The sequence below is a fragment of the Anneissia japonica genome, unplaced genomic scaffold (assembly GCF_011630105.1).
Source record: "Anneissia japonica isolate Jap-2015-1 unplaced genomic scaffold, ASM1163010v1 scaffold1165_len1893470_cov193, whole genome shotgun sequence".
Classification (NCBI taxonomy): Eukaryota; Metazoa; Echinodermata; class Crinoidea; order Comatulida; family Comatulidae; genus Anneissia; species Anneissia japonica.
In genome coordinates, this window is record NW_022709613.1 from 1,115,617 (window position 1) to 1,139,989 (window position 24,373).

The following is a 24,373-nucleotide window of genomic DNA, read 5'->3' on the forward strand; positions in this document are numbered from 1 at the left end:
CAGACACGTGACCCAAATACAAACTACTATACTTCAGTTATAACATCTTATCACGAATATTATTATTCAAATCTGTGACGAACGACCCTCATAAAGGTTCTTTATAAAAACACGGCGAGATGGATGTGTTTCCATGACAACCTGGACGTAGCCGTAATGGAAATGGGGAGTTCATATGGTTAATTCCATGGTTCAGTCTTGAGCAAGATCAGTTTTTTCTCTACAAACTCACGAATTACAATGCCAAAGACAGGCATAACTCAACGTTAAACGACTGTTGTTTTGTCACCATGGCAGCAGTGAGAATTGGTGTAGTCGCTTTTATCAATGACTTAACTAAACTCATGACGTCATTATGCCCGAATTTTATTTTCATATCTTAAGGTCTACACCTGCACCATGTTGCATGCAAGCTCGTGTGCAGTGATAGCCACAAGCAATAACATGGCTTCATCGATCACAAAAATCATGAGCTTAATTAAAAAAATCTGGACATGAACTTAAGGGCAAAACGCCTTATTAGTCCATTATTATCTGAAGATTGCCCGAAGTTCATGTATTAGATGTTGCCGATTGAGAGGTTACTCCAAGTGAGGGATTACCTTGTTTCATTATTAATAACGCTGACAACGAGTACCGGTACTGTATATGAATGTAGAATTATTCGGTAGTCCGAACGTGTTTCTGGATACGGGTTGTCGACAGAATGATTGAACTCATACGTACGTATCTATCTTCAACTGAAACGCTGCGACAGGTTTACAATCTTGTTGGCTTACGAAAAACACAACTATCAATAAAAACAATAAGACATATTTGGTTGTGATGTACTGTATATATAAGTACACACTTTAGGTTACTTTATATTTTATTGACACAACTATCAATAAAACAATAAGACATATTTGGTTGTGATGTACTGTACATATAAGTACACACTTTAGGTTACTTTACATTAATACCTGCGAGCATGACAACCGAGGCCTAGAACTTACATTCATGAACCAGAATTCAGTTATAGCTTATTATTAGCATTAGTTTAGTTCGGGTTTTAAAATATGTCATTTTTACAATTAAGGTAAGATACAGTAAGTGGGTTGAGATTGCACACAGCTTTTCAACTAGGCTGACTACTCGGGACCTGACATAGTCTACGATCCACTTCGACTACGGGAATAAAGCACATCACTAGGCCTACACGGTACGTTATATCAGTTTGAAAAGGCATGTTTGGTCAGTTTTGGTCGTCCAGTAAAAATCCCCTTAGGATGCAGTGGATATTAGGTCAAAATATTGATAGTTTTATTAAAGACTTTTATTTTTTGTACTGCCTACTTTCTAAATTTGTTAATTTATACCATTGAGACACCTGGTAACACCTCTACGCGGTCCGCCTTCCTTCCAGTGTCCTGACCATAGCATCGCAATGCCTGCCAGGTTTTCGCGATTTTATGGAATTCATATTTCCGTGTACACCTGTTCGCTACTCTTTGATGTCTTTCCGACCCAGTGGCTACTAAATTTAATTAAATGAGCAACATGATCGTACGTGATGGGTGTTTTAATATACACAGGTTACTCTACTTGTATCTCTATGAACAAATAACATATTCCCTTCAAGGAAATGAAAATTCCAGAGATATCAAAAGAAGAACTGATACGTTTCAGGCAAGGCGAGCGACGGTTCTCGTTTCTTGATTTACTATTAGTTTGTAGAGGGACGGTCCACAATACAGCTAATACCTGTGGAATGGCTTTTATACACCATTCTACAGATACTAAGGTCCATACCGTTCGCTTGCATTTGGAGAGCCATATCTGTCTCCGCGGACATTATTTATTTATATTTATTTATTTACAATCACATTCAACAGCGGGAAACCCGCCACTTACAGAATGGATCTAAAAAGTTAATGAGAATAGAAACTTTAAATTTTACAACAAAAACACTAAAAAATATCAAAGAAAGGTCACGTGAGGCTTGAATATTTTTACCCGTGTTTATCCCGGCGACACGTCGAATTCAGCCCTCGTGAGTTCGTACCCCACGCTTCACCGATCCGAGTTTTAATAACGACCTCCGAGCTCGAAACCCGCCCCACCGGCCCCCTCAGACTAAAATTAAAGCGAATTCACTACACCGCATTGACACTGAGGATTGGAGCTGTTTTTTTGTATTGTGCATTGTATAAAGGTATGCTTATGTGGCTTAAACAATCTGGCAAATTTGAACACGTTAAGAAGATATACGAATAATAACAATACTTAAAGAATTATGAAATACTGTATGACTAATGGAAACATATGAAATGCATAATTCGAGCCCAATGCGATAATGTCATTTCCATGCCTTCTGAACGTTAACCTAATATCGCTCAAATGCATGCCTATAATATATAGGTCAATTGTACCAAATTACGTACAGTGGAGTTCGAATCACTTTTAGCCCGAGTCCATCTTTATTGTGCCATATGATCACGTGACCAACTTTCTAACAGTGACGTCATTACTATTTGGATCTCTGACAAAACCCCAAACGGCACAGATAAGTAACAAATCGGGTGTATCAGGATTCCAACATGATTGAGAATAAGCGGCAACGACTTTCCATATTTCTAGGCCAATTAAAACCGAAATCTGCACTATCCCGGAGGCTGTAGAACTGTCGATAAAACTTGCAAACATTGTATTGTCTTCGATCTATTTTCGCACCTGGGTGTTACACGATGTATTATCATTGGCATTGCGAAGTATGAACTACCGTAATGGGTTAAGTGAATGTAGGTCACGGGGAAAGTTTAAAAACGCTGCCTCTCCTGATTACAGTAATAACATGACGAGATAAATTCATCACATTATGAAGAGGCATGATATAAACAAATGAGACAATTAATGGTATTTTTTTTTCAAGCTTCGTGCTTTACTGCGAGTCTCAATAGACCTAGGAGTCCTATGCATTTACATCGCAAAGGCTACCGGACCTCATCATTTCTCTTCCATGAACAAACAAATCATAATGAAAACATGCTATAAGTTTGCAATCTTCAATAAGCACCATGATATAATAATAATAATAATGATAATAATAATAATAATAATAATAATAATAATAATAATAATAATAATAACAATAATAATAATAATTATTATAATAATAATATTAATAATAATAATAATATTAATAATAATATACCAATACAATTATTGGTGGTCAAACAGGGGTGGGCTGCTGTAGAACGCGTTCATAATTTGCAAGTAACGCGCTAACGAACGCGATTAATGTGGAAATTGGTTTACAATTTAGTAAGTGTTCTGATTCGAGATGAAACCTTTTAGCGTTCCATACGACGGTCTTCCATCAACCACACTAAGGAACAACTCGAAACTAGTACTAATTCTATATCAACTCCTTGCTAATGTTTGCAAAACAAATTAAAATCATCTGTTCTCAGGCGGTATAATCGCATTCGATGGGTGACGTCACGCACTGGAAAGTAGGACAGGTACAGCAATGACCATGACCGGACAATGGGACAATCACATAGGGGCCAGCTGTAGCACTAACTAAAACAGTGTTTAAGATGGTTAAAATGTGCAGTTTAATTAATTCCGGTGGAAAACGCCATATAAAATTACATTTAAATATGTATACTTAATATTTTAAGGATGATATATGGCAATTGCTGATTGGTGGAATTGTGCATAACGTTGTTACTGGCTCGAATGGCGGTTAAATGACCAATTTCGACTTGCGGTATGATAGATTAACGTCGCATAGACCTGAATAAATAATAGATTGATGCAGTGTTTATGACAGTTCGTTTTCATCGCGATGCCATTAGATAACATTTCACGCCGCAAGCATAGTAAATGATGAATCGTCTCTAAGCAGTGAATAGATGGCGCATTAAGGGCGCGCGTAATAGCAGGCAAGGAATATACTCAACCAATCAAAACACTCGATCTATGCCCATGGATAGCCTAATGAAACAGGAATTGACAAGGAGGTCATATGATTATTAAGTAACAGAAAAATTATCAATTGTACTTTTAGTTCGTGCATTAATCACTTAGGCTAAAAGTGATATTTAATGAGTGACATAGTCAGCGCACAAAGAGAACCTGAAATCAACAAATGAAAGTAAATGATAGCCAGAGAAATAATACTTAGGAAGCCATTCCTTGTTAACTTTGTTTATGTTAGTACCAAATGGGTCTTAATGATTTCTCGTATCGCGACATATTGCATTAGATAAAGAGCAGAATTCATTAACGGGCAATAAATCGAGCAAATCTTAACGGCTTCGTCAATTCACTTATACCCGTGTTTTCTTATCTTTTTGATATTTTTTTTTCTGAATTCAATACAAAACCATTTATTATGTTTATTATTCTAAGACCGCGCGGTTGTTGTATTATCCATTTCGATTGCAATACATGCTTTTAGTGAAAGTAAATACGACTCGATCATAATACGTAAATTAAAAGGCAAGAAAATGGTGGCGGGCCGTGATCTATACAAGATTAATCAGCCAAGACCTTCTTTGATAATATTGAAGTCAAAATTAAATGAAAATACAAACTAGACCTTGAAACAACCATGTTTACACTAACATAACAAATGAAAACAAATTCACAGCGATCGAATGCATCAATAACCATTTTAAAATCATTCCCCTCCCCACCCCCAGTTCCTGAAACATTTTTCATACTTTCAGTTTTCTTCAACACTAAAATTATCAACCCACTTAATAATTGTAAAAAATGAAATTATGTAGGTCTATTAGAGAAAAAAAATCAAACCCGATTTATTAACTGCAAAATAAAAACACAAGCAGACTGGTCAAACTAAACAACTGCAGCCTTGGGCCTAATTTCGATTCGTTCCCCAAAAGGCTTCTCCATTTATAACATTAAGATTAATGGTTACATAGAGGAAAATTTCAATGGCGCGAAAAGAGCTTGGTTGACGGGTTTTAAATAGATATTCCAATTTACCTACATAATTTGCACTCGAGAATGCTATCGCAAAGTAAATGTGTACCAATTGTATGATTAAATTGCAATTAACAACAATTTATGCCCGTTAAAGTATTCAAGCCATCCGATAGATTTCAGTTGATAGGTTGTAGAGGCAACGAATGTCAGTAATGCGTCAAAAACAGGGACAGAGGACTATTAATTGCGTCAGGTCAGAATGTATTACTTAACGTTAAAGTAACAGTCTCGCGTTGTCACGTCATTCCGTACGCACTCGTATTCTTATCCTACGCCTATCGCGTGAGATGAGAACTTAAAAGACACGAGATTTTGAGCACATATACGGTACAAAGATAATGCGGGCTCTGGATATTTAACGCATAATAAAGTGGGACTGCTACAATAACCAGCGGCAGTTATATGCTGTCATAGCTCTCTACACAAGACGAGATTTTTTTTTCATGAGCATGTGCTGACGCTAGCGAGATTAACTACGTCTTCAATGATCAGCCTAGGTACTCTACTGCTAATGCGACTAATATAATTGGCTTCAAATGAAAATTGACGATAATGGAAAATTTGCGTAACATTATGAAACAATTTGGATTCGCATTCAACGAGTGATGTTGATAATGCATCTGAGACGATGGAGGTTTTTGAACGAGACGAAAACCAGGTTGACGCGAAAGTTAGCGTGACTTATAGAACACTCGCGCATATAATACGTCATCAGATTAAATGGATACGATGCGAAGTAAGAGTGGTCTACTAAATATAATATACAAAACAATTAGATGAATTTGTAAGCAGATAGATCATTGATAGACGAGAATGGGAATTGACAACAAACACGGATAATTCCGGCCACGAGTTCAAACATACATCAAAGGCAGTGAAGGAATTGGTACTGTATGTTTTACAACGAGAATGACACGAATTGTGTCGAAAATGAGGATTTGTGTGGCGCGTGCAATGCCATTTAAACGCGTTTACCAAATTATTAGCACGTGTAAAGTATTCGACAAACGTTTCGTGTCATTCTCGTGTACTGCCTTCGTCATAAGCGCTCGAGCTTACATTCACTTATGTTATTATTTTACGCGTAATGTGTACACTAAAGCTGTCGACGTGTACATTAAAAAGTCTTATTCCTCCGCGCGCTTTTAGAATTTATATGATACACGTTAAGTATTAGATAAAAAGGATACGCATGTCGTAATGTGTAGTAATAGTATACATTATGCAAGGCACGCTTTCTAAAAATGCTGTATAATGTGCTTGAGATAAGGCGGCTTGTAAAGTGGGCCAAAAGATGATGGAATGAACGGTTAATTATACCGAACAAAACAACACAGACCTTCTCTATTGCTAAGTATCATTAAACATGCAAATGTACATAGATGGATATGTTCTCGCATGCTGGAGATAATGCAGAGTCCATTATGAATTACACCAGTAGAGTGCTTTCTCTCTCGACGAGCCGAGGGATTTTTCCCTGCAATCTATCAGCGAAAAACCTCGACTGAGGGGCTTCTTCCCTAAAGGTATTAATGCTATGTTGAGTAGAGTTTTTCTTTTTCCCATCTGGTTTTTTCTGAGAGTTTTGCAATATTGAGATTCGACTAAGTGCTTTTATATCAATAACCATTAATCCACGGTTGACGTTCTTCGACAAGACGTGTTTATGACGATCCAAAATGTTACCCCAGAAAAAAAAAATAGATTTAAGATGAATCAACGACATATAATAAGAGCGCTTATCGTCGTAACAATTATTAATAGCACTGTGCATGTTTACAGATTCGATGTAATGTAATTACTAATATCTAAAATAAAATAAAAGCCGTTTCATTTCACTACTGATTGTTTTCAATAAATTATCTGATGTAATGAAAACGAAATATATTTTCCTATTCATCGATGATAATCTCCAGATTATATGTGATAAGACGATAGTCATAATTTGGCAACATAAATCGTAATTGACAACTATCGTTACCATGTTTATACGACTTCATAAGAAGTTGACCTAATTGAGTACAAACGCAGGGGAAGAGGAGTCATGAATCGACAATCAAATTGTTTTGGTTTTTAGAGACGCGAAATAAACAGGCAAATATTTACAGTTATGTATTTATAATACAAACAATGCAAGATTTGGTAGTTTTAGGCATAAGGATATCTTCATATTTCATTACTACGCAAAGGCCTAATTTTCATCCTTTTACCTAAAGTATTATAGGCCTACGAGAAATGCGCACAATCGGATTGTGTACCAACATGAGAAAATGCGCACAACAATTATAGATTGATATGACAACAATCTTTTGATCTAGTATTTAATAGGCCTATAATTTCTTTCGCTAACAGTCCAAGGAATGTAATGATCATCATTATTATTTACATTTAAAATAAAAAACCACGAAAATGACCGAAAAAAGGAATGAAGTTTCGTGTTAGCGGTGGAGCGAAAGAGGTGTATCATTTCTCAATTCTTAATTAACCATATTATTCTATCATAGTTTGAATTTAGGGCAATGACTTTAAAAAGACAAGTCACTTGAAAATAATTTGCAAGGTTATCGGCTCATTTACCGCGATATGATGGCGAGATGATTGCCCTTAGCTAATGAACAGCATATTAGTAAATTCATTAAATTGATGATCAATAAATTCAATTCACAATTAATGATATCAACGCACGTATTATATACAGTTACATCCAGGCACGCGAATCTTTTATGACGTTCACTGATTGGTTAAATGATAAGCACGTGAATAGTGACTTAACTTCACCAAATCGACGTCTTCGGAATCATCAAAATGTTACCATGACAACTGGTAAGAGTTCTCCAAGATTGTGTCCTAAATATTATTGGTAATAATAAACATATCCGTTCAATGATATTACATTAAATATTCGAGCTGATGCGAAAATTCTAAAATACATTTTAACGCTTCGTTATTAACGTATTAATTTGTTCTTTCATCTGTCGGCCATCGGCAATATCAAACGTGTCGCGGTAGCATTACATCGACCTCGACTTGTTGGAATATATAGAGCTTGGTATTCCGTAACACATTTAATGGATCAAATATATCAACGATACACGTTACAGCTTTATTGTATACCTTAAGAATTGGAATTATTTGTTAGTTTAATGAATATCCCCATAAGGACGAATGTTCGTGCTCTGATGTGGTAATATATTTAAAGCTATTTAAAACTCTTATTGGTATTGACAATTCAATAAATAATTAGCAGTATTGTCGGCATTAATATTTATTGTTTATAGCGATATTATGTTCTGTTCTTTTTAAATATGAAATAATAACTGATTTCTCGTAAGAAGCCATACAGAAAAACCCTAAGTTTTTATTACATTTGTTTATATAGTCCAGGCTTATATGCTTATTTATCTGTTATATATACCGTATATAGGCCTACACCCTGTACTCTATTATATGCCATACATTTTGGGGCGTTAAATCGTGTATGAAATACCAAGCGTAATGTACATGACCTATATAATAGGCCTAACTCATTATTACCAACTGATAATGAATTAAAAATATTGATGTGCCTATAATGGATTCGAATGAGAAAAACAATTCTATAGGCTTTCTAGTCGTCAACATACCACAAAAAAGTGGCTGTGACACAGACACAAAATCTGAAATAAAGTTTATAATATAATAATCATAACCCATCCCTGATATTTTTTCAGTTAAAACTTCCAATTCTTGTTTCTAAATGGGTATAGTTGCGCACTTTAAAAATCACACTGAAAAAACTGCGTCGAGGATAACGCAATGTTTCCCCTCTTTGGTGACACGTTCAAAAGCTAAACGTGTTTAGATATATCTTAATGTGCTTAGGATCTTGACATGTTTAGAATTAAATGTGCTTAGGTATTTGACATAATGATATTAAATACCTCAATACGTCAGAAACCTAAACACATTATGCCGCGGGCCTAAACACGGTTAACTTTTAAACGTGTCACCAAAGACGGGATAACGTTGCGTGGAGCTTTGCGTTCAAATCCTCCACGCTGTTGCTACAGTGTACTAATTTGGCCATGCTTTCTTCTCAGATCTCACATAATTCCCAGTTGTATATCTGAATACAAATAATGTAAAAACAATCCAACACGAAGATCACAAATCCTGGCCCCTTATCTGTATACACGGCCAGAACCTGGTCAGATGACACTCCAAGGAATATATTATACGTAAACGTTTCGATAGCATTAGTGTAAGCATGGTGTAAGTAGGGCTTGTTTAAGTCGTGATTGAGCACAATGACTCGGTAGTAGTGAACCGAGAATTTTGACAGAACAGTAAATCATGACTTCTTTACTACCCTCTCGAAACATTTCTATCCTTAATATTAAGACTAAAAAAAAAGGCGAGTTATGGCGCTGATAATGTTGTAGTGGATTTATTTTACGAGCTCACCGATTAAGCGTGGCGCCAATAATAAGGGATAGGGATAGGGAGGGTCCAAAGAATTCTATAACTATAGGCCTCTGGTCATCACTATGAGTCCCACTCAGTGAAACAGACCGTACGTCTTTATTGTAAATGTAGGAATAAAAAATAAGTATAGTAATGTCAAATATAGGCCTATTCCTCATTCATATTCATAGAGGATCGAAAAAATAAAACAAAATAAATCAACATTTGATTCAAAGCAGTTCACTACGAAAGGTATTTGATCATTTCATTTTATTATTCTATTTGATAGCCAATATTTGAAAAATGATATTTGGCTATCCAAAAGGCAAGGCAAGGTCTGTCTTTACCATTAACTTTGCAAATGACTTAGATGCTCTGCTTCCCGGGAAGGGGTTTTCCTTGTTCCCTGAACCCCAGCGTCCCGCTCTCAGTGCAAGAATTTATCCCGGACTGGACCATCGTGGCTCCCGGATGATTGTAGAGTTCGTTCTAAAGGTCACCAAAAAGTGTGTTTTGTAGTGGGAACGTACCCTTAGCATTCCAATCTATCTCTATGACAAACTATTATTTATTATTATTTATATTATATATTATTATTTATCAATGGGCATAGAATGTTGACATATTGACTCTTAACGACATGTGCATCCGGTGTCTATGCGTGATGTAATCTTCAATGGGCTATGGGTCGCATCACCATCATTAGGACTCATTTCATTTTGTAAAATGGACATATCGAAGCAACTGTGTTTCTTCCCGTAGCAAATAGCCCCGTAGGATGCAATTAGTCTCTTCAATATTGTATTTCGATAAAATCTAAATTCCTTTATGGAAAACGCAATTAGTGGTATTAGCTTTCGGAGAGAAAAAGAAAGTAAATACAATAAGCGTTAGCTTGACGTGATGCTGAAGTATGCGCTGAAGTGGTACGAAACGTCCAACGTGATCAAAGGCAGAGTGGGTATGATTGGGTCTGGAATTGTGAGTGGCAATTTGCCGTGGGGTTATATTACACTGTCAATCAATGTGATCTCAGGTTTACGTCCTCAAGTTGAGTGTGGAATGCGTCGATATAAAACGCTTTATAGATCATGTCGCGTCGTGCATTTAACAGTAAAATTCAAGAACTGTCTAGAATCAACTTTCGGACTAGAATCAACCAGTAATCGATGTAATACGATACCGTATACCGTTACGATGCATGAATACAATCCATGAAATAAATACACAACTTAATGTTAATACTGTGTACACAAAAGCCGCACACTCGTCACTTACGGTAGGTCAGTATTTATTTACCCTACGTACGTAGGCCTAAGCCTTTATATTAACTATTAATTGGCCTTACTGTATTTTAATAATTTGAACAGCAACACCAGTAACAGTGACAACAACAACAACAATAACAATCATATTATAATAAAATTATTATTATTATTATTATTAATATTGATCATTATTATAATAATAATAATTATTATTATTATTAAAAGCAGTGTATCATTTGACATAGAAAAAAATCCTACTAAAATATTTGGACGTCATTAAATTCTAAAGTAGCTCATGATTAATATAAACAGAAGACTGAGATAGCACAACACAACTAAAACTAAAGAAATCATAAAATTATGAAATGATTAATCCTTACATTCGTTGAATTTATTATTCTACATAAAATAGGAGCATATGAGTATCTAATAATAATCAATACAGTATTTATAAACAAAAATTTCTCGCTATGTTTATGTATATTTGCATAGACTTATGCGAGTTGTTACATGTTTATGTACAGTGCGGAGGCAATGTTTCATTTATGTGGAATGTTAATGCAATTACCTACAAAAGAAAACGAAATATATTTTGGAACATATGAATCACGGTGCATTAAATTTGGTACGCACGAAATATCGTTCGGCACTCGCAAGTCTCGTACACTTAGGCCTTCCTATCAAAATAACTTAGAAACAAAAAATGTGTTTACGCCTAAAAAGTACGGTAGCAAATACACAAATAATACAACAATTTTGGATTCGCATCGCGCACCATCTAGCAAAATAGGCTAGGCCTTGGCCAAGACTATTCCAGCCTTCTTAATTTGCTCATAAAAAAAAAATATTGTTCCTTGTAGCAAAAAAAAAAAAAAAAAATAAAAAAAAAAAAAAAAAAAAAAAAAAAATTAATAAATTAAAAAAAATAAAAAAACTAAATGCCGATCCTGATATTTCATAAAATTTGGGTCGGTCGGGCGTGGCCAACACAATAATTTTTTTATTTGCCCTTATATAACGCGTACTTATAATCGACTTTTTTGCGTCCGTACTGCGTCACTGATAAAGGCTATGTAACGCGCGCAATAGGCAGTAGCGCGGTGGTCTCTGCAGTTACCGCATTGCAGACAGAGGTTATCGCAATACAAACCGTTTCCTGGTGTAGAATTAGTGCGATTTCCCTACTGTGTAACGTTCAATATTTTAATTAAAATCTAAATTGCTTTAATGAGCAATTTATTAACGCACGTATCTCGGCTTTACACTTTTCCCATTAAGACTCGCTTTCGGAACTGCGAATAAAGAGCTTAGATGATATGAATGGGGAAACTAACTTCTAATAAAATACATCCAAAGTCTATCAGTTACGTTTGATTAAAATTAATTTCCGTCTGCGGGAAGAGCGTGTGTTAAGGTTCTGCAATTAGAAAGAGCTATTTAATGAAAAGGCCCAAGCCCACAGCGACCACTCGTAATGTTGTATTGATGAAACTATTCATGCTTGTGGCGAGTAAAATCGTTAACACATCATCCGAACATTATATTAATTAGAAGAGTTGTTGAGAGAAGTGTGAATGTTCTCGCTGATGTACGATACAATGCAATTTAGAGTTCGTGTTATAGAGTTATTTATTCGTGTCATCATAATTTTAATATCATGTACTCTAGCTTATTTCACGTGAAAACCTGATATTCCGAGTGATACCACAATACACGAGTTTCGCTACCCGTTCCTATTTATTAAATGTCTACGTAACTATTGTTCACACTGCAATTGAAGTTACCGTCTATTGATTTATTGCAATAGACTTCATATGCCTATCAGCCCTAACGTAGGCCTACTTCCCTTCACCACGCTTGCTCTAAATATGATCGCGCAATGAGCATACCTGCAATGAAAAAGCATGATTTTCTTTACGAGTACTGTACTATACTTAACTTAAACTAGTTATGTAATAAATTGTCCATGTGTTGAACATAATTCCAAACTAATGTATTGGGGTATGCGGGTCATGACCTTAATGGAGTAACTTGCCTACCCCATGATGCATAGTACATGCAACGAATAACAAAGAAATAAATGAGCTACAGTTATTATACACCCTTACCACATGATGCATAGTTTGGTTAGGGTGGGTTATAGGGGTCAATAGGACTTACTGTTACGTAATTCCCTTATCTCATGTACTTTGGCTAGGGTGGGGTACGCAGGTCATTAGGATCCGTTTCTGAATATTTTTCTTTTTTAAATAGCCTACTTGTGATTGTTTAGCTAATGTTTTCCAATGCTTGGATTTGTACCAATAAAAGAAATTAAAACAAACAATTTAAAATTTCGTACCATGCTATAATCGCACAATCGACGTCTCCACTATAAACCCCATTCCTTGCGATAGACCTATTGTTGCCTAGTTGCAAAAACGACTGTAAACGTACGTAATGTTGTGTTCTTGTGGTACATAAACGTATTCCTAGGCCTAATCTAATTGGTCAATTGTTAAGTCTGATACTTAGGAAAGGTCGATTACCGTTAGTACTCTCTAATGAACAATGTGTGGGGATTCACAGTCAACGTATCAAAACCAATTGTATTCAATAAAATACTCACTTCAAGTAGTCTGTTTTACACAAGATCATCCCTCTCTTGGAGAAGCAGGATGGTCCGATGTCTTCGAGTTGCGCATCACAACACGCACATTTCAAACATCCAGTATGCCAATAACTATCGACAGCAAACAACAAAAATCGGTCTACAATACTGCTTCCACATCCCGCGCAAAACCGTGCAGACGACGGATTCATACTATTGGCTGTGTTAGCGTTAGGTCGCATATTTTCCTTACTTTCTGAAGATGCTATAAGAAAACACAAAATATGAACTTCTTAATTAATTCTGTTGGCAAGTAGAGAAAAAGTTAATAATGAATTAAGGTATTACATGCAATGTTATGTGGAGTATAGAATATAAGTGATAAACTTAATTACAAATAATACAGGTGCTTGCTTTTTGCCAGCTTGAATGAGCTTAACATGATCAAGAGTAAAACAAAATAGAGATAGCCGCCCGACCTATATCCGACACTGGTTGGAAGTGAACGGTGATTAAATGCTATATACGCGGTGTATTAATGTACTGTACAATATACACGCGTTAGAATTGACCGATCTTAACAGCCCTCTTACAACTAAACGGCTTAAATTATTTTATTAAGACGCCATAAACGCCATGGTGACGAAGCTATTACACGATGAAACAAGACAATAACTTGTCACATATTCCAGGCGGTTCGTGTTTCATTAATCCAATTTTGCATTTCTCGTCGAACGACGTATTAGACCCCACTTATCTGGTCAGAGGTAGCTTGGACATCTGGCCTGCCTGATTGACTCCGAGGTCTTGAGTAATGGTAAAAAAACATCGTTAATTTTGATTTCACTATAGATGCACCACTCAATACTGTCAGCTGCGGGCCTAATTGGAGCAATTAGTAGGGAGAAGCTACACCTCGACCGCCTACAGAGAAAGAGGATTCCAAAACACTGTATAATATTGCGATGCGAGGGGTAGGAACGAAGGATCGAAGAGGACGCTAAAATTATCGTCGTACTGAGCACATTTAATGTGAATTCAGAGAGGTGAACTTTGGGGTCAAGCCAATTTTCATGTCATCCATTAACCGTAGAGATTTTTTTACGCATACACAAGCAACACTTTCTACTTCACGAATGCTTGGGTCGTGCTTATCTTTAGATATGGCCTCCTCCTCATCTACACCCTATTTAAATTCATTAGGCCTATAATTTGATTATCCACGGTAACCGTGTTACCCCATCTTCCCTCCAAGTTTACTCCACGGACGTGCTTACATTGACTCTGCACGTTCGCTGCTTGATTCCTCTACCATATTTTCACTTTCGCTCAATCACAATCATTTCACAAAATACAGGTGAAAAGATCTATAGGCCTATTTATGTTTATTGCATTACTGTAGACCTACTGCGATTTCTTAGGAGAAATGTAAAAACCAAAGACTATTCTCATAGGTAAAACCACTGTCTGTGGTAAAATAAAACCAATCATGTTTTCTCCATAAACTTTGTTGGGCGGATTATATTAGGCCTAATTGTTCTTCCTTTTTGTCAACTTTAAGAATAATAGGACGGTATTTGTTGTGAATTGTACCGTAAATTGTTCGATGTTTCGGTCACAAACATAATTTTACTTTCTTCGGTTAGCAGTGATTAATTTTGCTTGCAATTATGATTGAAAACATTGATCAACCATCACAAAGACAAGTGTAGTATTTGGCGTTCGAATTGTTCAGTTCTTGTAAAGCAATGTGCGTGCGCCACCATTCGGAGTGTACAAGAAAAGTTTAAAAATGTGACTACTCGACTCAATGCACGCTTGAATTGATTCGTATCGATACGATACTGACCAATCAGATGCAAAGTGTATCGTCGTCGAAATGCGCACTTACACATGGACGCGCTCGTTGCCTGTAGGCCTACTCATACGCATGCTTGATTATACATTCACACTTAGTGAGCTACTGTCCCAACAACGATACCGTAAATTTAGTACATGTGTGAAAGAGAACTACAATACAAATATAAGATGAAATTTAAACCAATTAGCCTAAACATGTTTCATTTCTAATTCAACCGAGATCTTAACAGTAATTTAAAACTCTACCCTAGCTTTTCATAGCAAAACAAACGCCTAATATAATCACTTTGTAAATGCACTCCACTAAAACAAACATTCTAGCTACGGGGCATGCACCAAGCAGAAGGTGTCACCATTGAACCACTGCCCAAAAATCATTCGACGAAGGGATACAAAGCGACCTTATTAAATCACAAGACCCATGGGTCTAGGCCTGAACAATTGAGAGTATACCGTTACTTTTTACACCGTTAAGCCTTTTTGTTAAATTGAAATGGACATACCGAGATGTACGCCGTGAGTTTTTAATTCTAAGGATATATATATATATATATTTTTAAATAAATACTTGACGCAAACTCTATGCGTATTGTTCAACTGATTTAAACTCACTTAACCAGAGTGGCCTCCAGTCAAATATAATTTAGAATAAAGACCACTGACATTTGAGTGTAAAAAAATACAATAAGCTTGTTTGCCAAGATTCAAATCAAAGCTTTCATCATCTTCTTCGCTAATATCCATTCAGATCGAGTAAAAAAATAGGTCTTCAAATTTTATCTATATTCCATCTCCAACGATCAGTGACAGCCTAAAAATCTCCAATAATTGGATGAAAGTTAAACAATGTACACCACGATGGGAGAAAGACATTTAACGATGTAGGCCTACTACACATTGTAATTTAAGCCAATCGTTGACAAAGAATACTACAAAGTTATATGTGCTTGACTATTTATACAGATCATAACTATACCTGGATACACCTTCTTCATAGACAGATACGATACTTTAGATAAATAATGCATAGGGGCCTATTAGTAATATACCTGAGGTCTGGCAGGTAATATCAACACACTGTGCAACATACAGATATTGAATTAAATGTAGGCCCTATTCATTGTTCTTTGTCATATCAGAGCTAACCAGAGAAATCGATGTTGGTTTGTTCATAGAGGTATTTATACCTCCATGGTTTGATCTATACAAAACCAGCAAGTATCGTTGTCTGTTGAGTAGAGATTACACAGGCTGCCCTTGGCCTCATCCAATCAACGTGCGTCTTTCCCGACCAAAACAAGCCACAACACCGGGAAAAGCATGGATGAAGGAAACAGGCCTGGAAGTTGGGAAACAACATCCAGGGCTTCCTTCCACGATGAGGAAACACTTGGACATTTTTACTGTTATCGGGTTTTCTTTGAGTAGGGTGCGATCTAAGCCTTCCATCCTCTCGTGGACCAAACTCTTGCCTAGAACAAAGCCGTCTGAACACCCACAGCCATTCAAACGAGCGGATGTTTTCATGGCCCGTCAATAATCTCATCTTCTTTTAGATGCTTTTATTAGGACGATTAAATAACAACAGATAACGGAAACAATTCAAAACAATGTACAACTTCGTTGCGAGTGATAAGACAAATTGGTCGAGAAGAGCGTACCTGACGTATAATATGTTTCCTCTTGTCCACAGTGATCAGCGTTGATATGATTGCGGTTAGAGTATCAAAGATAATTGACATCTCTCCAACTTTGTGATATTAATAACTGATATCTAGTGCTTTAGAAATAATTAAACCGATAGAGGCCTGGTTATATCATGATAATATTAATATTACAGTATGATATAATTCTCCATGACAAAACCATCTCGCATGTTCAATCAAAACATTAGGTTTGTAATAACTTTCAATAGAACATGTACCGTATCAAAATAATTCATTTATTCGTTGATTTAAAAAAAAATAATAATTTGTTACCGGCTAAATAAAAAAAAAATATTCGGTCTGTGTATTACATTATTTTTTTTATAAGAACCAGTACAATTTTGCCCAGACTCAGTGTTCATATTTTTTGGTCAATTTTTAGGCTCAAAATGTTCTTATTTTGTTCTAAATTTACATACATTTTAAAGATGTAAAATAATTACTGTATTGTACAGCAGTATATTATTTGTTTTAATAACAAGAGATTAGGCCTACGCAGCAGTATAGTACTGTATTGTAAATAGCATTACACTTTTTTTTTTATAAGAACCAGTAAAATTTTACCCAGGCTCATTATTTTTTGGCCTATTTAAGACTCAAAATGTTCTTATTTTGTTCTTATGTTACACGCTTTTCAAACATAGAAAATTATTATTGTACAGCAGTATACACTGTACTGGAATGTAGGTAAATTGGCCCCGGAAAATGACCCCTGAAAAAAGAGCCCCTGAAAAAATGGCCCCTGCAAAAAATGGCCACAAATAACGGCAGGTAGGTCTGCGCCACTGTATTAAAGAGGGTATTACATAGTCACACCTACTGCACATAAGGTACAGATATAATTTTTTAGTTTTTCTAGTTTTTAAAAATAAAAATCTCATTTGACATTTTACCTCAGCCTCAATTTGTTCTTATTTTGTTCTTAATTTTTAAGCATTTTCAGCCTCAGTTTTCTTACAAAATGTGTTCTTATAAAATAAAAAAGTGTACATAGTCACATAGTCACAATTTTTTGTTTTTTTCTATGTTATAAAAATGAAAACCTCATTTGAAATTCTACCTCAGCCTCAATTTGTTCTTACTGTATTTTGTTCTTATTTTTAAGCAATTTCAGCCTTGCTGTTCTTATAAACTTTGTTCTTATAAAAAAAAATGTGTATCTGGAAAAATAATAATTAAAACGGTGAACTGTTCATTTAAAAAGATCAAATTATCAACTTCCAACGAGAGACAGATTGCAACAATCACTGCGATTTGGAGAATTCTTGCTAGGAAAATCTTAAAAATTGATAACTAGCCAATAGTGATTTCTTGAAATAAGGAAAAGTATTACTACAGGCAATATGTCTCAGTGTTATTAATATACGAGGAAATGTTTCCTCTTTCTACTTTTGACTTCAAAGCTAATAACTTAACTTAAATATAAAAATATTGTTATTGCATTTTATTGTTCACGTTTAAGGGCTCATGTTTATTAGTTCAACATGAGTAGTAAAAGTATCTTTAAGCTGTAGTCAATGGTGGTTCGTGGCGATCGTGTTAGCACGTGGAGAAAGGTCGTGTCAACACGATCGATGATTGACATGGGAAAAACGTGGCTTCAATTCGTGTTATTATTATTATTATTACTTTGTATGTACAGTATCTTCGAACTGAACCCCATTTCCGTATACAGTACTGCACTGTATTCCCTTCTTCTATTTGAGTTGTGAATCATAATTTTCAAAAGTTATGTTTCTTATTATCTGGAAATCACATAGCCAGTGGCTATTTGAAACCCATCCGTTGTATAGCCATAAATCGAGTTTCATAAATTGTGCGTAATGTGTAGCTTTTGAGTGCTGCATGTGTGTAGTGTTGTGTGTCTTTTAATTTACATTTTACTTCACAACAATGTTGTACACATCTGGCAAAAAACCTTACTACGCATTTTATTGCTCAACTATATTTTTATTGTTTAATTTCATCTACCAGCATAATTAATAAAATAAATTATATTGACGATATTTTGTGAAATATTTTAATAACTGAAGCGTATTATATCATAAATTGTAGTTGAGCCTAGGATTAATGTCCTTAAGAATTGTGACGTAGCCTATAATAGGCTTATGTATGTTTTTACGGTCATCGTGTAAAAGAAAGAGAAAAAAAACCAAAACCGAATGATACTGTAGCTAGACCTAAAGGGGGAATAAGAAACAAAACTTTGAATTGTAAATTTACAGGAACCTTATACGTTTATCACTTTTTGAATAGTGGAATCTATTTGCAATTTTCCCGGTATAAACATTTTTTTATTTAACTTTTGGTTAATTAGATTTACGTGGCAAAGCTTTAATTACGACGATTATCAAGCGACAGAATAAAGGCTTAATTCAACCTATTAATTATTCAGGTCATGCATTAAAAACACATTTTAATAGAAAAACAACAAATCATATCATACAATCTCTTTGTTCCCCTATTTAAGGAATTTTATTTAAAATCACGATTATAAATATATTGTGAAGTGATACGTAATACAATAATGTAATTTCACGATGGTCACACGTTTTATACCGGTCGAAGTTTTAAGATGGCTTGCCAACGAAACAACCATATTGGTGAGGAGTTGTAGCGGAGTAGGTATGTTTGCCTTGAATCATATTATTCTGGGAAATCCAGAAACACTAGTATTTTTTCTCACGACAAAAAATAACTCCAACCACTCATTATAAGATTTATGAGCATCATTGTGTTTGTCTTGTGAAAAGGGATTGCCATTTATTTTAAGGCAGTGATTAAGCTCGGTATTGGCAACCATTGTTTCATGTGCCTAAATATACATAAATATATTTAACATCAACTGTAAAACTGAACGCGTCAAACGGTCAAATATGAACGCGTGTCACACACAATTACATAAATATGTTTCTGGTTTAATTTAAGTGGAATACTGACACCACACCCAACAACTTACTAAAAAAAAAAAGTCGAATTTCAATTGCCAATCCTTTTCCTTATCTTTTCACAGATTCAATTCAGTCAAAACATTTCTCGCAATTTCGTCATGAATTCTTATCTATTACCTTATCGCTGCTTAATTAAATTAATCGAATTAATTAAATTTGTCTGAACGTGTACGCTTGGAAGATATTCCAAACTGGAAACGTCCTTCAAGATAGCTGAGGGCCGACGAGGTGTTGTATTGTGAGTTTATTTTTTGTATGTGGGCTGCGTTAGGTTTTTTTTAAATTATTGCTTGTTTTTTCGCACGTGATCTTTCAGGTTTATAGAAGGGTTTATCAGCCGGCGGGAATCTGTCATCACGGAATTTAACTCATCACCTGCGCAACATACGACAGATAAAATGGAATCCGTCGATGGAAATGGACTTAATCCATAGTTAAAACATGGAAGAACCTCTGCAGTTAAAACCACAATTCTAATTACCCAAGGTTTTTTATCTCGTATTGAATTTCCTAATTTAACATGCTTATACAAGATGCGAAAGTGGGCACGATTCCAAAGAAGTAGGCCTACAACTATTTTATGAAATGAAAAAATGAAATCTTGTTTTATGTTTTGATACGGTAGTTTTGCATTTTGTCAATAATGTTAGTTCATCAGGAGTGTACAATGATACTAAATTGTGTGCACGTCTTTCGGTGTGAAACATCCCAATGATAACCCACGGTTCAAAGACTTCCCTGTACTTCCAGTGGGGTCATTCATAGTGATTTAATATAAAATATTTCGCCACAACACATCATCAGTACAATTTCATTACCATCTTCATCCAATGTTTGTTTCTATAACGCTACCAACTGATTACCACCAAATATTCTGAATTTCACGTTAACCAATTAACCTACATTAAACAATACGTCAGTTAAACAATATAAGGCCCGTTTCATTAAATTATCCCTATGAACGTCACTGGAGGCTAGGCTCTGCGGTGTAGAATATTTCGGCTTTGGGCTGAACGAAATTATTCACGGCAGGACAAGACAAACTGGCCGTAAAACAAGTACCGTACGTACGCTAATTATCAGTCAAGAAGGCCCGGCTAAGGTCAACCTCCGAGAGACCCGGCTGCTAACATTAGGTAGTGATAGGATCGATATGGCAACCAATGGTGTTTCTAAACATCAACCTAATCTAAGAGCAACTTACCGTCAGATAGCAAAAACATAAGCGGAGTACGTTCCTGGGAAATGATACCTTAAAATAACACAGGGCTGGCACGGTGGTCTTGTAATTACGTCTAACCGATTCACTTCATCTCGTCCGAATCATGTTCTATTTATCAAGAACGTTTAGGCTCACACGATTAAAATGAAAGATTGCCTGTCATGAGGGTACACAGGATTGCGAAACCACAGTTATGTGTATTGACATAGCCCTGCACGTTAAATATGAATTGTAATTGTCTGAAGAAGTTAAGAGTCGATGTATACAACGAGAAAGCAGTCACTCGGCAAACACCATTTCACACTGAACATACATAAACACTACAGTACAGTGTACCATGAGGAAGAGGGTTAATGGACTTCAACACATTGGTTTCTAGGGCGACCAAGGTATATTATATACACCTCAATGGGGAGACACAACTGTCCTCCGCTGTGGAAGAGCGCATGGCGTTTCCATGAACACATCAAACGATGAAGACGTACCCACCCCGGGACGTTCCTCTGTGGTCGGACACAACGGCAGCACTAATGAATGGGTCAATCACCAGCCGTTTATTTGTTCGAGTTTATTAAGAAATGGTTATAATATTATATCAATTCATGGAGTCGATTATCTAAGAAAGTGGATGTACTGTTTAGTAGTACCAGGGAGTTGTTATTTAGAAACAACTCCCTGGTAGTACATATGAGTATACAGTACATCGTTAGTGAGCTGTTTTAATGGATATGAACAAACAATGACCTTAGACTTTTTAGAGGGAAATATGTACTTGGACCATGACCTTGTAACTATATAACCGAGATTAATTCCCTTATTTCTGATGATAGTAACGGAAGACAAACTAAAAGCTCTCTGTTTTAGACAAGGCACGATTAAATTTAATACCAAGACTAATAATTCATTGGCTTGACTATTAATGGGATTTTTAATACGTGAATATGTGACACAATCAATCACCTATCACTGTAGACGACCGTAAAATAATTAACGCTCTCTGTAGCGAGTAAAGACAAAAGTGCTCGAGTAGAATACGATTGTAGTACGCGTGGTGGTGGTAAATACATTTGCTGATCTTTATTTGCACGTAGACCAGACTCTCCATAGTTTTTAGAAGACGTCCCCCTCCCCTTCCCCAAAGTAATCTTTTAATAAGCTGTACTAAATTCTTCGATATTTAGACACATACCATCAGGTCTATATAATTCTTTCACGAAAAGCATGGACTCTAATGAATATTAGAAGTTATAACATGTTTGTGGGACATGAATGTACTCACCAGGTTCGAAAATTAACTTAGAATGTGTCGATGAACCGTTTGACATCCTCGATCACTGATTGAAGAACCTAAATCTATCACAATTCACAAACAACGAAGACTACCTTATAAAACATCGGCCCCAAAAGATTCAGATAAAAACGATTGCTGAAGACGATAAGTCCACCGCTAAATGATGCAGCGATGCTCCCTTCTTACTCACGTAGTATTGTCTAAATGTTTAGTCGAGGTTATTAGAATAACCGTGGCTCATGCTACCTCTTTACGACTGGTATATTAGTATTATATGATCCTTCAATGGTGTGTTTGTGAACAACATTTACACTTAGAACAGCTTAAATCCCAGTAACCATAGAAACAACAGTATAAAAGAACGAATGTTACGATCGCGATGCTTCAAGCCTCTCTCAGCGTAACATGCTAGGCCTGAGAACGGTGACGAGCTGGCTGGAAAATAACAACGACGGATCGTGCGATGTTCGCTGTGCAAGCTCCAGTCGTGCACTGCTAGAGTTTTGATCACTTAACCGACTTTAATCGTATCGTCTGAACAGGCTGTCACTCGATACACGATTCAATGAAATGGACTAGTTTTAGCTGAGAAGCGATCACATGAGCTGAGTGCTTTGCCTTCACTACGTTGCACATTCAATAACAAGTAAACGGACGGTATTTGATATATCATGTGTTATTATATTCTTTCGGTCAATTGGAAGTTTCCATTATTAAGTAGGGGATCCTATACAGATGCTTACCTAGCTGAACAGCTAAATACTCTCTATATATTTCAATATTGCCTCCACACAATAATATTTATACATGGTAAATAATAGGTACATATATTGGCGTTTCGTTTGAGAAATTATAAACATAAAGAATAATATACACAAAAAAATATAAATATGTTTTACCGATGCTGAATATGGTCTCATCTATATTATTAACAGTTGTCTGTTGTACCAACAAGATATAATGAGAATTGAGTCGGAACACTTGCCTTACCTTTAATTGACAACATAATCAATTACTTCGAGGCAGTGCAGGTAATTACTTAGCTTTTTTTACATTTAAGGGTCCAATTATTTGTTCAGTTCTAATACGCTCGGCCATGTAATTCTGCTTATGGCTGCACGAGAGAGCAAAAACAGCTGCCGAACCGAGACTCCTACAGAAAATCGGAAATTACTACTACGTAAGCCTTGTCATCAAAATTGTTCATCTTATTGACAATTTCGAATTTCTAAGCTGCAGAAACTAATTTTCAGAGACATCAACAGTAGTGATATCGAATAGATGCTAACCATAATAAAGTTAAAATGTATGCAAGATTCCGACCCAGGGCACGCGCAGACGTATTATACCCATTAACTGCATGAAACCAATGTTGTTTTAAGTTTTCACACTGTTGGCAACATTACATATTAAAACCAGACTACTATTGAAAGCAGACGTATACGGCAATATCTAGTTATACGAAACAAAGCGTTACTTTCTTTTAAAACAAATTAAATATTAGGCCTATTACTAATAATAATATCAACACGACACCACTGCTAATACCTAAAACATGTACGCTTACCGTATGCATAATTACCCCTGCCATTTACGTCAATCAATTAAATTTATATCAATTTTAATGCATTTATTATGCCTAAGTTATGGAATGTTTTAGTTTATATAAGCCTAGGTCTATTTTTATAATTAAATCATTTTTTTTTCAAATACAAATGAAATTTCATAAACAATACGAAAGAGAATTGATCTACTCACTTCGATGTGACGCGCGGTTTGTAAAATGAACTCCGTGGTAAAATTAAAGATGTACTCTCTTTCATTAGATAAGCCAATTGAAATTTTTTATTCTATATTTAAATTGGTTAATTTGTATATTTAAGTACTGTTAGTTATTAACAATTTTGTCTCCATCAAACATAACGAACAACTAAATCCATTCGTTCACAGTGTACCGATGGCACAACCAGGCCCGTATCCGGGGGGGGGGGGTTATGGTTCGGGAGAACCCCTCTTTTCTAGCAAACCCCCTCTTTTCTGGCGA

General features: G+C 35.7%; 1 protein-coding gene across 2 annotated transcripts in view; it reads right to left on the reverse strand.

The window, feature by feature from the left end:
- LOC117106850 (LIM domain transcription factor LMO4-like) overlaps window positions 1-22,999 on the reverse strand; it is a 43,153-nt gene extending 20,154 nt beyond the window's left edge. Inside the window, exons 1-2 of one of the 2 annotated variants that reach the window (XM_033248326.1) lie at window positions 22,318-22,999; window positions 13,318-13,564 (exon numbers count right to left, since the gene is read on the reverse strand). In XM_033248326.1, the coding sequence (XP_033104217.1) occupies window positions 13,318-13,564; window positions 22,318-22,363 (293 nt within the window). In that variant the 5' untranslated portion in view covers window positions 22,364-22,999. Of the gene's footprint in view, window positions 1-13,317; window positions 13,565-21,020; window positions 21,147-22,317 lie in introns of those variants that run through there. The other variant, XM_033248327.1, reaches the window with a different exon arrangement.
- Between the last annotated feature and the right edge of the window lie 1,374 nt (window positions 23,000-24,373).